General features: G+C 34.2%; 1 protein-coding gene across 4 annotated transcripts in view; it reads left to right on the top strand.

Annotated features, from left to right (window-relative positions):
* The window catches only part of GRM5 (glutamate metabotropic receptor 5), a 554,343-nt gene that overhangs the window by 204,522 nt on the left and 336,582 nt on the right, over nucleotides 1-13,239 (top strand). For all 4 annotated transcript variants that reach the window (XM_055356616.2, XM_055356614.2, XM_055356618.2 and 1 more), the window contains exon 3: nucleotides 4,654-4,903. In XM_055356616.2, the coding sequence (XP_055212591.1) occupies nucleotides 4,654-4,903 (250 nt within the window). The remainder of the gene's footprint in view (nucleotides 1-4,653; nucleotides 4,904-13,239) is intronic.

Below are 13,239 nucleotides of genomic sequence, written 5' to 3'. Positions count from 1 at the left end.
TTAATTTAATTTAATTTAATTTAATTTAATTTAATTTTATATCCAGGGTGTTCATGTGCAGGTTTGTTACATGGGTATATTGCCCTTTGTTGGATTTGAGGCTTGTAGTGTACCCATCACCCAGATGTGAACATTGTACCCAATAAATAATTTTTCAACCCTTACTCCCTTCCTACCCTCTTCCCTTTTGGGGTCCCCAGTCTCTGTTACAGAAGAAAGTTTTATAGTTACTCTTTAACAAATCCTGTTTCCAATGTGTGCTTTATAGGGTCAATGTAGGCAGATACTTCCAGATCCCAGCTGATGAAATTCAGGTCAAATAGTATTAGTGAAAGCACTAGCTTTAAACAGTATTTGAGGTTGAATTATTAAAATCTGTTATGATCTGAGGAAAAAACTGGGGTCCTCAGGGTAAATATTTTGATTATTGTGCAACTCTGTTCATGTTTTAAGTGAAATATTTTATAATAGCTTATTAGAGTGGTGCCCCCTAGACACAATATGGCAATCCTGATTGCTGGTCACATAGTTGGGAAATTATTTTAATCTGGAAATAGACATTGATTATTTTGTACTGCTCATTCAATAATCTATTTCTTTATTCAACATGTGTTAGTTATCTAACAGGTCCCATTAGCGGTATAAAAAATGAATAATATACTGATGTTGCAAATGGCAGAAATTTTTCTTTTTAAACCCATTTTTTAGGGTTTTTAGGCTGACTAGTATTTCATTGTGTATATATATATATACACCACATTTTTTAATGCATTTATCTGTTGATGGATATAACTTGGCTTTTGTAAATAATGCTGCCATGAACATGGGAGTGCAGTTAAAATTAGCTGGAAAGGTAGCCAGAGGTAGGGGTGCTATATCATATGATAATTCTGTTTTTAGTTTTGTTGAGGAACTTCCATGAAGTTTTCTATTAATGGGTGTACTAATTTACATTTCCACCAAGAGTAGCATATAAAGAACTTCTGTGAGTTTTATCCCTAAAACAGGATAAAATGATAAAGCAGAGAGAAGACAATTACTTTAAAAATTATCTGCATCAACTCTCTCCTTTCAATGACTTTTAAGTATGCTAGTTTATTTTTTTATTAAATATATATTTTCATATTTTTAAAAGTCAAATGGTACAGCAGAGCTTAAAGTGAAAAAGAGTGTTTTAGTTTTTCATCCTTTTATTTTCACCTCCATATCTCTAATATGAATATGTCTTTTTAAAAAGTAACTACTTTTAAATGACTATAGACATTATCTCTTACCTTGTACATCTTCTTATTCCTTCTTTTAATATAATTATCTCACTACATTAGCTGCCTCCTGATTATTTTAGCATCAAATAATTCCCTTAATCACATACATTTTATTTTCTGTATATCTTGACTTCCAAATTGGGAGTGAGTGACATTAATGGCCTTCCTCTTCCCAACAACTTTCCCTGCATCTACCTCTCAGACTTCATCATCTTTCTCTTTAATTGTCATTGTAAAAGTTGATAACAAATATATTTTATTGCATAATGAGTTTTTCCATTTGTCTATAGGTGGATTCTTAAGGTTGAAAATCAATGATTGACATTTGCATCATTATACCTGTAAGTAGCGTGAGCTACGAGTGAAGACATTGGGCTATGATTACATTTTCTCCACATAATTCCAAGTTGTAAACCCTCTGCTACCTAAAGAAGAACGTTCTATGGATTCTGTCTTACTTCTATTTATTTAAAATGAAGTCACATGTTAGTTTCATATTTTATACCACAGCTTTCTTTCTCAGTTACTTGTTTCTCTCTATTGGAAAAAGTAATAGTTGCTTCCTTAGCTTTTTCCTCATTCTACATATTACTTGAAATGTGTTCTATTTTTACTTGAGAAGCCTGTAGACTTTTTTTGCTGCATTTTTTTCATTATTTTAAAATGTATAATTATAGAATACAGTGTTTCTATCAACTACCAGAAAGTCTCAACACTTCAGTCTTTTCCATTTTATTGGAAGACATATTCTCTTTGTCTCCCAGCTTGCAAAGGATTTCTTTTGTTAAATCAAAATTATATTCTGTAAAATTTTTATGTCACACATGTATTAAAACTGTTTCTTATTTAAATGTTTAAAGTAAACTTTCTTTCTTAGAGCAGTTTTTGATTCACTGCAAAATTGAGTGAAAATTTTTCATATACCCCCTGCCTTTTTTAATTTTAAAGAGTACAGCTTGGGATTTGCTCTGGGAAAATAATACTTTATTCTGCTAGTGTAAGCTTAATTTTTTAGTCTAGTGTACAGTAATAGTGCCATTTTCTCCACTGTTTTGTTTTGGATGCTCCAGTAAAGAGTAGCTAAACTCTGTCTAGAATATTCTTTATAATTTCAGTAGGTTCAATTAATTGGGTTCAGGTGACCTACCAGATAGTTTACATACATTAAATATAATATTAAAATATCTGCAGTGTTACTTCAGAAAGCTGAGATTAAAAAGACTATATAAATTGAAGTTGAACTCAGGTTTCTCTAATAACAAAGTTCTCTCCACTATTTCAAGCTGCTTCTCTACAACATATTGTATAAACATAAACAGTGTTAAAGCTGTTAGGAACAAAATGCTAAATAATCTGAATTTGTTAGATGTCTTTTCTTGTTTAACAGTGAATGTATTGAGAATAAAAGTAAATAAATAATGTGAAATTCTCAATAAATTCACATCACAATCACTTACCTAATTTCAAATTATTTATGCAAATACTTCTGCATTAAATCAAAACATGAAATGCAAGACAGTCTGTTGAAAAACAGAGTTAGCTAAAAATAAATCAAAGAATAATAGATTACTCACATTAGTGTAAAACTGGCAGTAATTTAGGCCCTTTGGCACATTTTTCAGAAAGTGCCCTTTAAACTTTGTTAATTGCAAAATAACTAGATTGCCCACCTGCCATCATGACAGAGGCTTCTTGTTGCTTTTAATTCTGGAGAAGGAGGGAAAAGATGCAGCTGGCCCACCAGTATTTTTGGCTGAGACTCAAGCTGACCTGCTCTGCTCTGCCCTTTGCAGTTTGTTCATGGAGATAAAACTTCACCAAAATCCACCCTCAAAGTTAACAGATTTCATTTGCAGCAAGGTACCTGTGGTATGGTAGCACCCACATCAGGACAGGAATCAGAGATTTATGTTCAAACTGAGATCCTGACACCTACTATCTGTATTTGAACTTCAGTTTTATCAGCCAAGGGAAGAGAACATTAACCTTTATCACAGAGTTGTTGTAAGGAGCAGTGAGCTAACATATATAAACTGACTTTCCCAAAATCAAATTGTTGTGGAGTTGTATTTATTGCAGTTATAGACATGTAGTGAACCCTATGCAACTGAATGTCCACAGTGCTCCTTATTAATTTGATATCTACTCCTCTTGATGAGATTCCAGTTCCTAGGTCAAGTTGATTTTTAGGTCAGTTGCATCCTTATATGTTCTACAGCTTGGTTATCTTGTAATAGCCTCTTGTATTCTTCAAAGCAATCCCCCTCGTATATCTAATATTTTGAAAATTCAGAATATGAGCCCTGTATAAAATATAGAGCCTTAAAATGTTCCAAAAATATCTAAAATTGGAGAATTGTCACTCTGAAATGGGAAAGAGAAATGCAGATGTAATTAGAATTCTGAGACTCCTAAGAGTCAGCCTTAGACAAGTAGAGGGAGCAGAACCTATGTTATTAGATCTGTGAATGAGTTCAGCCCTCCACTTACTGCTAGTGTAACTCAAGGTAAATATGGACCTAACTGCTCTATCTGTTTTCTGATCTATGTATGGAATGGAGCCCATAATATCTACATCAATATTTTATTGTGAGTGCTAAATTAGATCACATATATAAAGGCCCTTGTGTCCTGGCATATAGCTGACTGTCAATATTAATCCCCTTTTCATTAATTTTAAAAGACTAACATTTGTCCTTAGTCCCCAAATTTTGCAAAAGACTTTGAACTTTTTATCCTTATCAATAACTTCCCCATGGTTGTATAGGATAAAACTGTAAATGTTTTTCATAAGTTTACACATTCACCTGAGACAAGACTAAATCTTAAGCAAGGATCTCAGTTTTTCAATTAAGACCAAACCATAACTTCTCATGATTATAATTATATAATATACTGAATATTATATATAATATAATACTTTATAAAATATTTATATGGCAACATCTATACTATATAAACTACATGTATTACTTATATGTCCATATCTTTAAATACAAAAATCTCAGTGGGATGAAATTGTCATCAATGAGAAGTAAAGGGAAGTGAGATAGAATGCAAAAAAATAGCAGATAAATATTTCCAACAATTCATATTTAGAATAAGAGCTATTTTGAGTCATAAAAGGATGATGAATTGCTTATACTTTTTATATTATTCTCTCCATCACAGTGAAAATATAAATGATCAATGCATATATAATGTGGTTCAATTGTAATTTGCCCAAAATAAGCAATTCGGCAAAAGAGCAAAAACCAAAATTCAGGTCTTCAGGTTGCAAGTCCCATACCAATGACTTTCATGCTCCTAACACCTGCATTCTGATTATACCCAATTAATGCAACACTCTCATTTCACTGTCCCTCTGCTTATCTATGTTTTCACACAGGCAACTATGGAGAAAGTGGGATGGAAGCCTTCAAAGATATGTCAGCGAAGGAAGGGATTTGCATCGCCCACTCTTACAAAATCTACAGTAATGCAGGGGAGCAGAGCTTTGATAAGCTGCTGAAGAAGCTCACAAGTCACTTGCCCAAGGCCCGGGTGGTGGCCTGCTTCTGTGAGGGCATGACGGTGAGAGGTCTGCTGATGGCCATGAGGCGCCTGGGTCTAGCGGGAGAATTTCTGCTTCTGGGCAGGTGAGTGATAATAAGAAAATTTACATGGAGTTAATACCAGGAATTTGGCAGCACCGAAGGGTAGCTTTTAGTGTATGATAAAAAATTCTTTCAAAGCTTAATCTGTGCAGTGGAAATAGAGCTTAAATTTCATAACGCACCTGTGCCTGGAGAAAATCATGGAAAATAATTAGATCTGCCATGTGCTGATTAATAGTAACAGGAATCAACAAATGAAGATGATGCATCTTTAAGTCCTAAAAACCATGACTGTAAGGTAATGAAATGGATTTTTATATGCTTGAGTAATTCACTTGGAAAGCAAACATGACTCAAACTCATAGTTGCTTTTAAAGCTGATTTTGAGAATGACTACATGAGCTTGGTTTATAATGTTGAATCATAGAATTTTGGGTTTGAAAATGAGGGATTGCTTTCAGAGCACATTTTTAAAGCATTAGAAAATTGGCTTCTTATTTTATATCACAAAAATGTAGGTGCCTGGTGACCTACATTGTTTCTAGACAAGATACCAAAATACCAGCTTCTACAGAGATTGACTTTAATTATCTGGATAATTCACTTGATTGACACAACTCAGCACATTCCCTGTTGTTGTGGCTGAATCAGTGTATTAGTCAAATTCTCCAGAGAAATAAAACCGAAAGTATATACATATATAATAAAAAATATGCATATATGTGTCCTGCACACATATATATGTATATGTATAAATTTGTGTGTGTGCATATACATATGTGTGTATGTATATATATATATATACACATATGAGATTTACTACGAGGAAGTGGTTCATGTGATTAAAGACCCAAGAGAGCCAATGTGTAGTTTCAATCCAAGTCCAAAGGTCTTAGAACCATGAAAGTTGATAATATTAAGTTGCAGTCTGAAAGTTGGTAGGCTTGCAATTCAAGATGAGCCAATGTTTCAGTCCAAGTCTGAAGGCTGAAAAAGACCAATGTCCATCTCATGCTATCAGGCAAAAAACATTACCTCTTAGCCTTTTAATACTATTCAGGTCTTCAGTTGATTGTTTGAAGTCCATCCATATTAGAGAGGGCAATCTGCTTTACTCAGTCTACTGCTTCAAATGTTAATCTCATCCAGAACACTCTCACAGACACAGGCAGATTAATGTCTGTTAAAATGTCTGGGCACTCATAGCCCAGGCACTAGACACATAAAATTAACTATCATGATTAGTAAGACAACATCGTAGTTTTGAATATGTGAATGAGGTGCGCTTCTGAGATGGTAACACTGGAAGTTATAAGTGGTAGGGAAGCTGCTTCTTCATTGCATACCTTTAAAACATTATGTACCATATATCTTTTTATTAACATGTAGCCAATGTAAAGAACAGCAAAAACCTTAGAATCCACTGCATCTTTCTCAGGATTTCTGCCCCAAATAGAGAGCCAAGTCACTTGTTATTAACTTTTGATGGCTTATTAAGGGAAACGTACTTCCTTCATTTTCCAAATGCTTAAGTGACCGTCTGTGATCAGACTTAGCTCCAGCTGGGATGCATTTTATGACAGCCATTTTATGTACCCAATTCTTTTTTGTCCGATCTGATGGCAATAGATTGATGGGGCTATTTTGGTATGAGGCCACACATCCTTCAATAAAAATGATATTGAGTGAGATTCCTTTTTTATCAATGTCGTACATTTTGTCAAAATCATCACTAGTTGGCAGGAATGATGTACCAGTTAGTTTCATACAACCCACGAACATGCCAACTGCCAATATTCTTATACTGTATTCTGAAGTGCAGTGTTACCACTGCAGTAAAAAGAACAGAAAAGAAAAAAAATCTGGCTTTAAGTAGTTCTGTTTTTCTGATAGGGAATAAAGAATTCCACGATTCCTATCTGCTCCATTTGCCAGCATTAATAAGAAAAATCAGCAGCATTTGTTTTCAGTCATATGGTGTATTTGCCAAAAAGCAAATGTTCTTTGATCCCATGTACACTAAGTAAATAGATTGATTTTTACAATATTTGCCATTTTCCATCTATGACTTTATTTCCAGAAGCATTGCAAAATTTTATATTTTGGGTATTTTAAAATCTATTTTGTATATGATAAACATAGAGTTCTTTCCATATCGTTTAATTCATGGAATACTAAATTTATAGCCTCTAGTTAGTTTTTTTATCCCCCCATTAACTGGCTATTTAGTAATTCGACATTTACTTGAACATCAGTTCATTTCATTTTTGAGCAGTTTTGTTAGGTCTTCCTTACTCCAAATTTTAAAACTGTCTCCCTGTAGTTTCTGCCTCTTGGCCCATGTTTTTTTTTTTTTTTCTTTAAAAGTAACATGTGATGCTCTTTCAAATATTTGGGAACAACAATGTGGTCCTCAGTACTCTCCAACTTCTCTTTGAAATATCCCAACTTCTTCCAACTATCTTAGTGAGATGGCACTGTGGGTGTTAATAAAACCACTTATCAGAACCATTTATAGGACCATTTATCAAATACTTTGTGCCAATTACTGTGCTAAGCACTTTACATGCATTGTTTCATTTAATCATTATTTTAAAAATGTTGAGTGTTTACTATATGTAAAAGTGCTTGAAATAAATCAATGAGCAAAAAAACAATAATTATTGCCCTTATGATACTTACAGATAAGTTAGATAGAAGGTCATATAAGTGTTATGAAAAAACCCATATCTAAGAACAACCTAAATATTAAGTACTATTCTATTTTATACACAGGAGTTCTAAGTAAGACTCAATAAATATTGATGTGTGAAATGGAACAGAAAAGCAAAAGTTAATAGTTTGTAGGAAAAAGTTTACATCTACTAACTCTAATTTTACAAATGAGGAAACTGATACCTCCAAAATTTGGATGACACAATTACCCAACTACCATAACTTATAATCCAGTGTACTTTTCTACTAACTTGTCTTCTGTAGAGTAGAAACAGAGGGAAAGTTATTATTTGATAGCAAACCCTAGGTTCTACATAGAACCTGAGTTTATTTTTTAAAAATTTTAGATAATTCAAATTTTTAATTTTAATTAGTATTTTATATCAGTGCTACCTCCTGAAAATTTTTATTTAGTTCACGCTATAACTTCTTTCAGTATTCTAGTGTTATTTTGTTTACAAATATTCTGAAAATCTCTCTTTTTGCTCCTTCTCTTCCCCAATTCAACTTGAATGAATGGCTTTAGGAACTAGAAGTCAAAGCTATGTGGAAAAAAAAAAAGGCTATATTTAGAGCCTACTAGAAGGTCCACATTTAATAGCTGTAGTTACTTATAAATATCTCCAACTGCCTTAGGTCAACCATGTTTAATAGGTCGTTCAACTTAAGTGCTTGGCAGGACTAAGACAACTCTGCTGCTGAGACAACCTCATCCATCAGCACATCTCACCATCTGCGCTGCACATCAATAGAATGTTAGAATGATACACACCTGGCCACTAGGTCTTTCCATTTGAGCTGTGGGTAATCTGCTGTCTCATTGCCAATAAAAATATCCTGTTCAGGTCCCTGAAATAGTCTTGCTAAACACTTTGGCTCTGACAGCAGGCTGAGATCAATAATCTGAACAGTAATGGCATTTCTTAAGGGGCTTATTTTCTAGAATGAATACACTGTCTTGTTCTAGATCTGGGAAAGAATTACTTGAAATACATTATTTAAAAGTTAGAAATTTAAATAAAACTTGGAAACAACTAGTTTTTAGCAAATTAACAACTGAAAAGATAGTTTCATTTGATCTATAATTAACTTTATTTGAATAATTTGAGAATATTCTTTAATACGATGATTATTACAAAGCCACAAAAAGGAAATGTACTTAAATTTCAAAAGTACTTGAGGATTATAAGAAGCATTTCTTAGAGGTCAATCTACATCAATATTTTTCAAAATGGAAATGATAAGAACTTACTGTAAGAAATATCCTTGCCAATGAAATTACAGTTTTTCTAGTCAAACTATGATAGTGGCTATTCCCCAGAGGTAGATATTATTCTTTATCTTTACATGTAGCAAGAATGTCTATTCCAAATTAAGTCATTTTCAAACAAGTATTCAGGCATTCCTTGGAGAAAATGTGCGTTTGATTTCAGACCACCACAATAAAACAGTATCACAATAAAAATCACACAAATGTTTTGTTTTCCCAATTCATATAAAAAGTGGGCCGGGCGCGGTGGTTCACACCTGTAATCCCAGCACTTTGGGAGGCAGAGGCGGGCGGATCACGAAGTCAGGAGATCAAGATCATCCTGGCTAACACGGTGAAACCCCGTCTCTACTAAAAACACAAAAAAGTAGCCGGGTGTCGCGGCGTGCGCCTGTAGTCCCAGCTACTCTGGAGGCTGAGGCAGGAGAATGGCGCAAACCCGGGAGGCAGAGGTTGCAGTGAACTCAGATTGCGCCACTGTGCTCCAGCCTGGGCGACAGAGCAAGACTCTGTCTCAAAAAAAAAAAAAAAAAAAAAAAAAAAGTTATGTTTACACTGTAGCCTAATAAGTGCACAATAGAATTATGTCTAAAAATATATAAATCTTAATTCAAATATACTTTATTGCTAAAAAAAAAAAAGCAAGTGATCATCTGAGCCTTCAGTGGGTTAGATTCTTTTTGCTAGTTGAGGGTCTTGCCTCAATGTTGATGGCTGCTGACTGATTAGGGTGGCAATTGCTGAAGGTGGCAGTGACTGTGGCAATTTCTTAAAATAAGACAACAATGAAGTTTGCCACATCAAATGAGTCTTCCTTTCACAAAAGGAAGTGGTATTTATTTGTAGCATGAAATGTTGTTTGATGGCATTTTACCCGCGTTAGAACTGCTCTTAAAATTGGAGTCAGTCCTTTCAAATTCTATCACTGCTTTATCTACTAAGTTTAGGTAATATTCTAAATTCTTTGTTGTCATTTCAACAGTGCTGATAGCAACTTCACCAGAGTATATTCCGCCTCAAGAAACCACTTTCTTTGCTGATCTATAAGAAGCAATTCCTCATCCATTTAAGATTTATCATGAGATTGTAGGAGTTCAGTCCCATCTTTGAACTCACTTTCTAATTCTAGTTCTCCTGGTCTTTTCACTACATCTTCAGTTACTTCCTTGACTGGAAGTATTGGAACACCTCAAAGTCATCCATGAGGGTTGGAATCACTTCTTCCAAACTCCTGTTGTTGATATTTTGACCTTCTCTCATGACTCATGAATGTTCTTAATGACACCTAGAATGGTGAATCCTTTCCAGAAGGTTTCCAACTTACTTTGCCCGTATCCATCTGAGGGATTACCATCTATGACAGTTATGGCTTTATGAAATGTATTTTAGAAATAATAAGACATGAAAGTCAAAATTACTTGTTGATTCATAGGCTGCGGAATGGATATTGTGTTAGCAGGCATGTAAACAACACTAAACTCCATGTATGTCTCCATCAGACCTCCTGGCTGGCCGGGCACATTATCAATTATTAGCAGTAGTATTTTGAAAGGATTTTTGTATACATATATATATATATGTGTGTGTGTGTGTGTGTGTGTGTGTAGTAATTCTCAAAAGTGGACTTAAAATATTCAGTAAACCATGCTTTAAAGAGATGTGTTGTCACCCAAGCTTTGTTTTTTCATTTTTGGAACACAGTAATACATGTAACATAATTCATAAGTTTCCTAGTCTTCTCAGAATGGAAATGATTGTTGGCTTCCACTTCAAGTCACCAGTTTTATTATCTCCTCATAGAAGAGTTAGCCTGTCCTTCGACAATCTGAAGCAAGGCCTTGACTTCTCCTCTCTAGCTGAGAAGGTGTTAGATGGCATCTTCTTCCAAAAAAAGGCTGTTTTGTCTACATTGAAAATATGTTGTTGAAGCTTCTCTATCAGTCTGCACTTGCTGCTTCACCCAGCACTTCGATGTTATAGAGACAGTTTCCTTCCTTCAACCTCGTGAAATAACCTCTGCTAGCTTTACACATCTTCTGTAACTTCCTCCCCTCTCTCAGCCTTTATAGGATTAAAGAGAGTTAAGGTCTTGCTCTTGATTAGAATTTTGGTTTACAAGAATGTTGTGGCTGACTTGATATTCTATCAAGACCATGAAAACTTTCTCCACATCAGCAATAAGGCTGTTTTTTATCATTTCTCTGTATTCACAACTTGGCTGTTTTTTGCCACAGGCCTAATTTTTGGCCTATATTTGCTTCCACCTTACCTTCCTCATTAAGTATAATCATTTCTAGCTTTTGATTTAAAGTTAGAGACTTACAATTCTTCCTTTCACTTGAGCATTTAGCCATTGTAGGGCTATTTATTAGCCTAATTTTAATACTGTTGTGTCTCTAGGGATAGGGAGGCCTGAGGAGAGGGAGAGAGACAGAAGTACAGCCAGTGGGTAGGACAATCAGAACATACCACCCTCATTACGGTCTTATATGGACACAGTTTGTGGTGCCCCAAACCAATTACAACAGTAGCATGTTCCTAACACAAAGAAATAATAAATGTCTGAGGTGATGGATACGTTTATTACCCTGATTTGATCCTTATATATTGTATACATTTATGGAAATATCGCACTGTATGCCATAAATGTGTACAATTATCATGTAAATTGAAATAATAATATAAGCAAAAAAGATCGCTGATTACAGATCACCATAACAGATACAATAATAATGAAAAAGTTTGAAATATTGTGAGAATTAACAAAATTACACAAAACGAGACCATGCCATTGGAAAAATAGTGCCAACAGATGTGTAGGACAGAGTTGCCACAAACCTTCAATTTGTAAAAAATGCAATATCTGTGGAGTTACAATAAAATCAAGTGCAATAAAAAGGCATGTCCATAATTTTTTTCTACTGGGCCATTCAGTGTCATTAATTTGTAATGTGGGATAAAAGTTAACAATAGGAATGACAGTACCTTTACTGAGGTCATTGGGAAATGTCAGATATGAAGTAAAGAGCAGATCATGAGTTCAGTTTTGGATAAGTGGAGTTCAGGTACATTTCAAAGATAAAATAGTCTACTAGGTAGGAGAATATGTAAGTTGAGAGCTCAGAAGAGATATATAGGCTGTAAATAGAACTGACAGAATCATCAGGATAATAGCAAATCAAGGACGTGTTTGTTAAAATTAAGAGAGGAATTCAAAGAAATTATCTTTGAGGGACCTCAGCATTTAGGTTGAAAAAAAAAAGATGAACTCTAAATCGGAGAAAGGAACAGGCAAATCCAGAGATGTTGATGGGAAACCAAGAGTGTTGTGTCATCCAAGCCAATGGAAGAGAATATTTACAGGCAAGACCACCAGTGTCAACTGAATTTAGGAGATCAAGTGAAAATAACACTGAAATGGCCATTTGGATTTATTGAGGTGGAGAGAATTGGCAATTTAACAAGACATGGCTGAATAGAGTAATAAAAGCAGATTTACAATGAAGTAGCTAAGAAGTGAGTAGAAGGTGAGAAAATGAACCCATGACATATAAGCCAGTATTTTGGAAAGTTGAACTAATAAGGAATGAAGAATGAAATCTACAGTTCACCCTTGAACAACATGAGTTTGAACTGTGCAGGTCTCCATTTACATAGTTTTTTCAGTTGATAGGTTGAAATTTATTTTTGAGATTTGCAGTAATTTGGACAAACTCACACACAAACCATTTTGCCTAGGAATATTTTTTTAAAAATAAGAAAATATGTGTGATAAATGAATATAATATTTACATATACTATTTTATCATTTACTACCATAAAATCTACACCAATCTATTATAAAAAGCTAAAATTTATCAAAACTTTTGTGCACACTTGTGAGCCATTCCTGATTAAGAGAAAACAAAGATTTACTATTAAATCATAACTACATAAAATTAACTGTAGTACATGTTGTACTACTGTAGTAATTTCAAAGCCACCTCCTATTGATATTGCAATGATCTCAAGTATTGTGAGTATCTGCTTAAATCACAGTATGAGGCTAATCATCTCCCTGTGAACTGTTCATTTCACCACTAAATCACACATTACAGTGAAAAGTGATTGTTCCTGATTATTGCACATTTTTTATCATGTCTTTTGCAATACTGTGAACCTTAAATAACACCATGGGAACAAAAGTGTCAGTAGCGATGCTGAAACTGCTCCCAAGAAGAAGAGAAAAGTCATGATATTACAAGAAAAAGTTGAGTTGCTTAATATGTACTGTGGATTCAGGTCTGCAGCTGCAGATGCCCTTCATTTCAAGATAAACAAATCCAGCATAAGGAAAGACCAACGTAACAAAAGAAAAGGAAACATATGAAGCCATCCCTGTGGCTACACCAGC

Source organism: Gorilla gorilla, chromosome 9 (genome assembly GCF_029281585.2).
Source record: "Gorilla gorilla gorilla isolate KB3781 chromosome 9, NHGRI_mGorGor1-v2.1_pri, whole genome shotgun sequence".
NCBI classification, from domain to species: Eukaryota; Metazoa; Chordata; class Mammalia; order Primates; family Hominidae; genus Gorilla; species Gorilla gorilla.
This window is presented reverse-complemented; position numbering and strand designations above follow the sequence as displayed.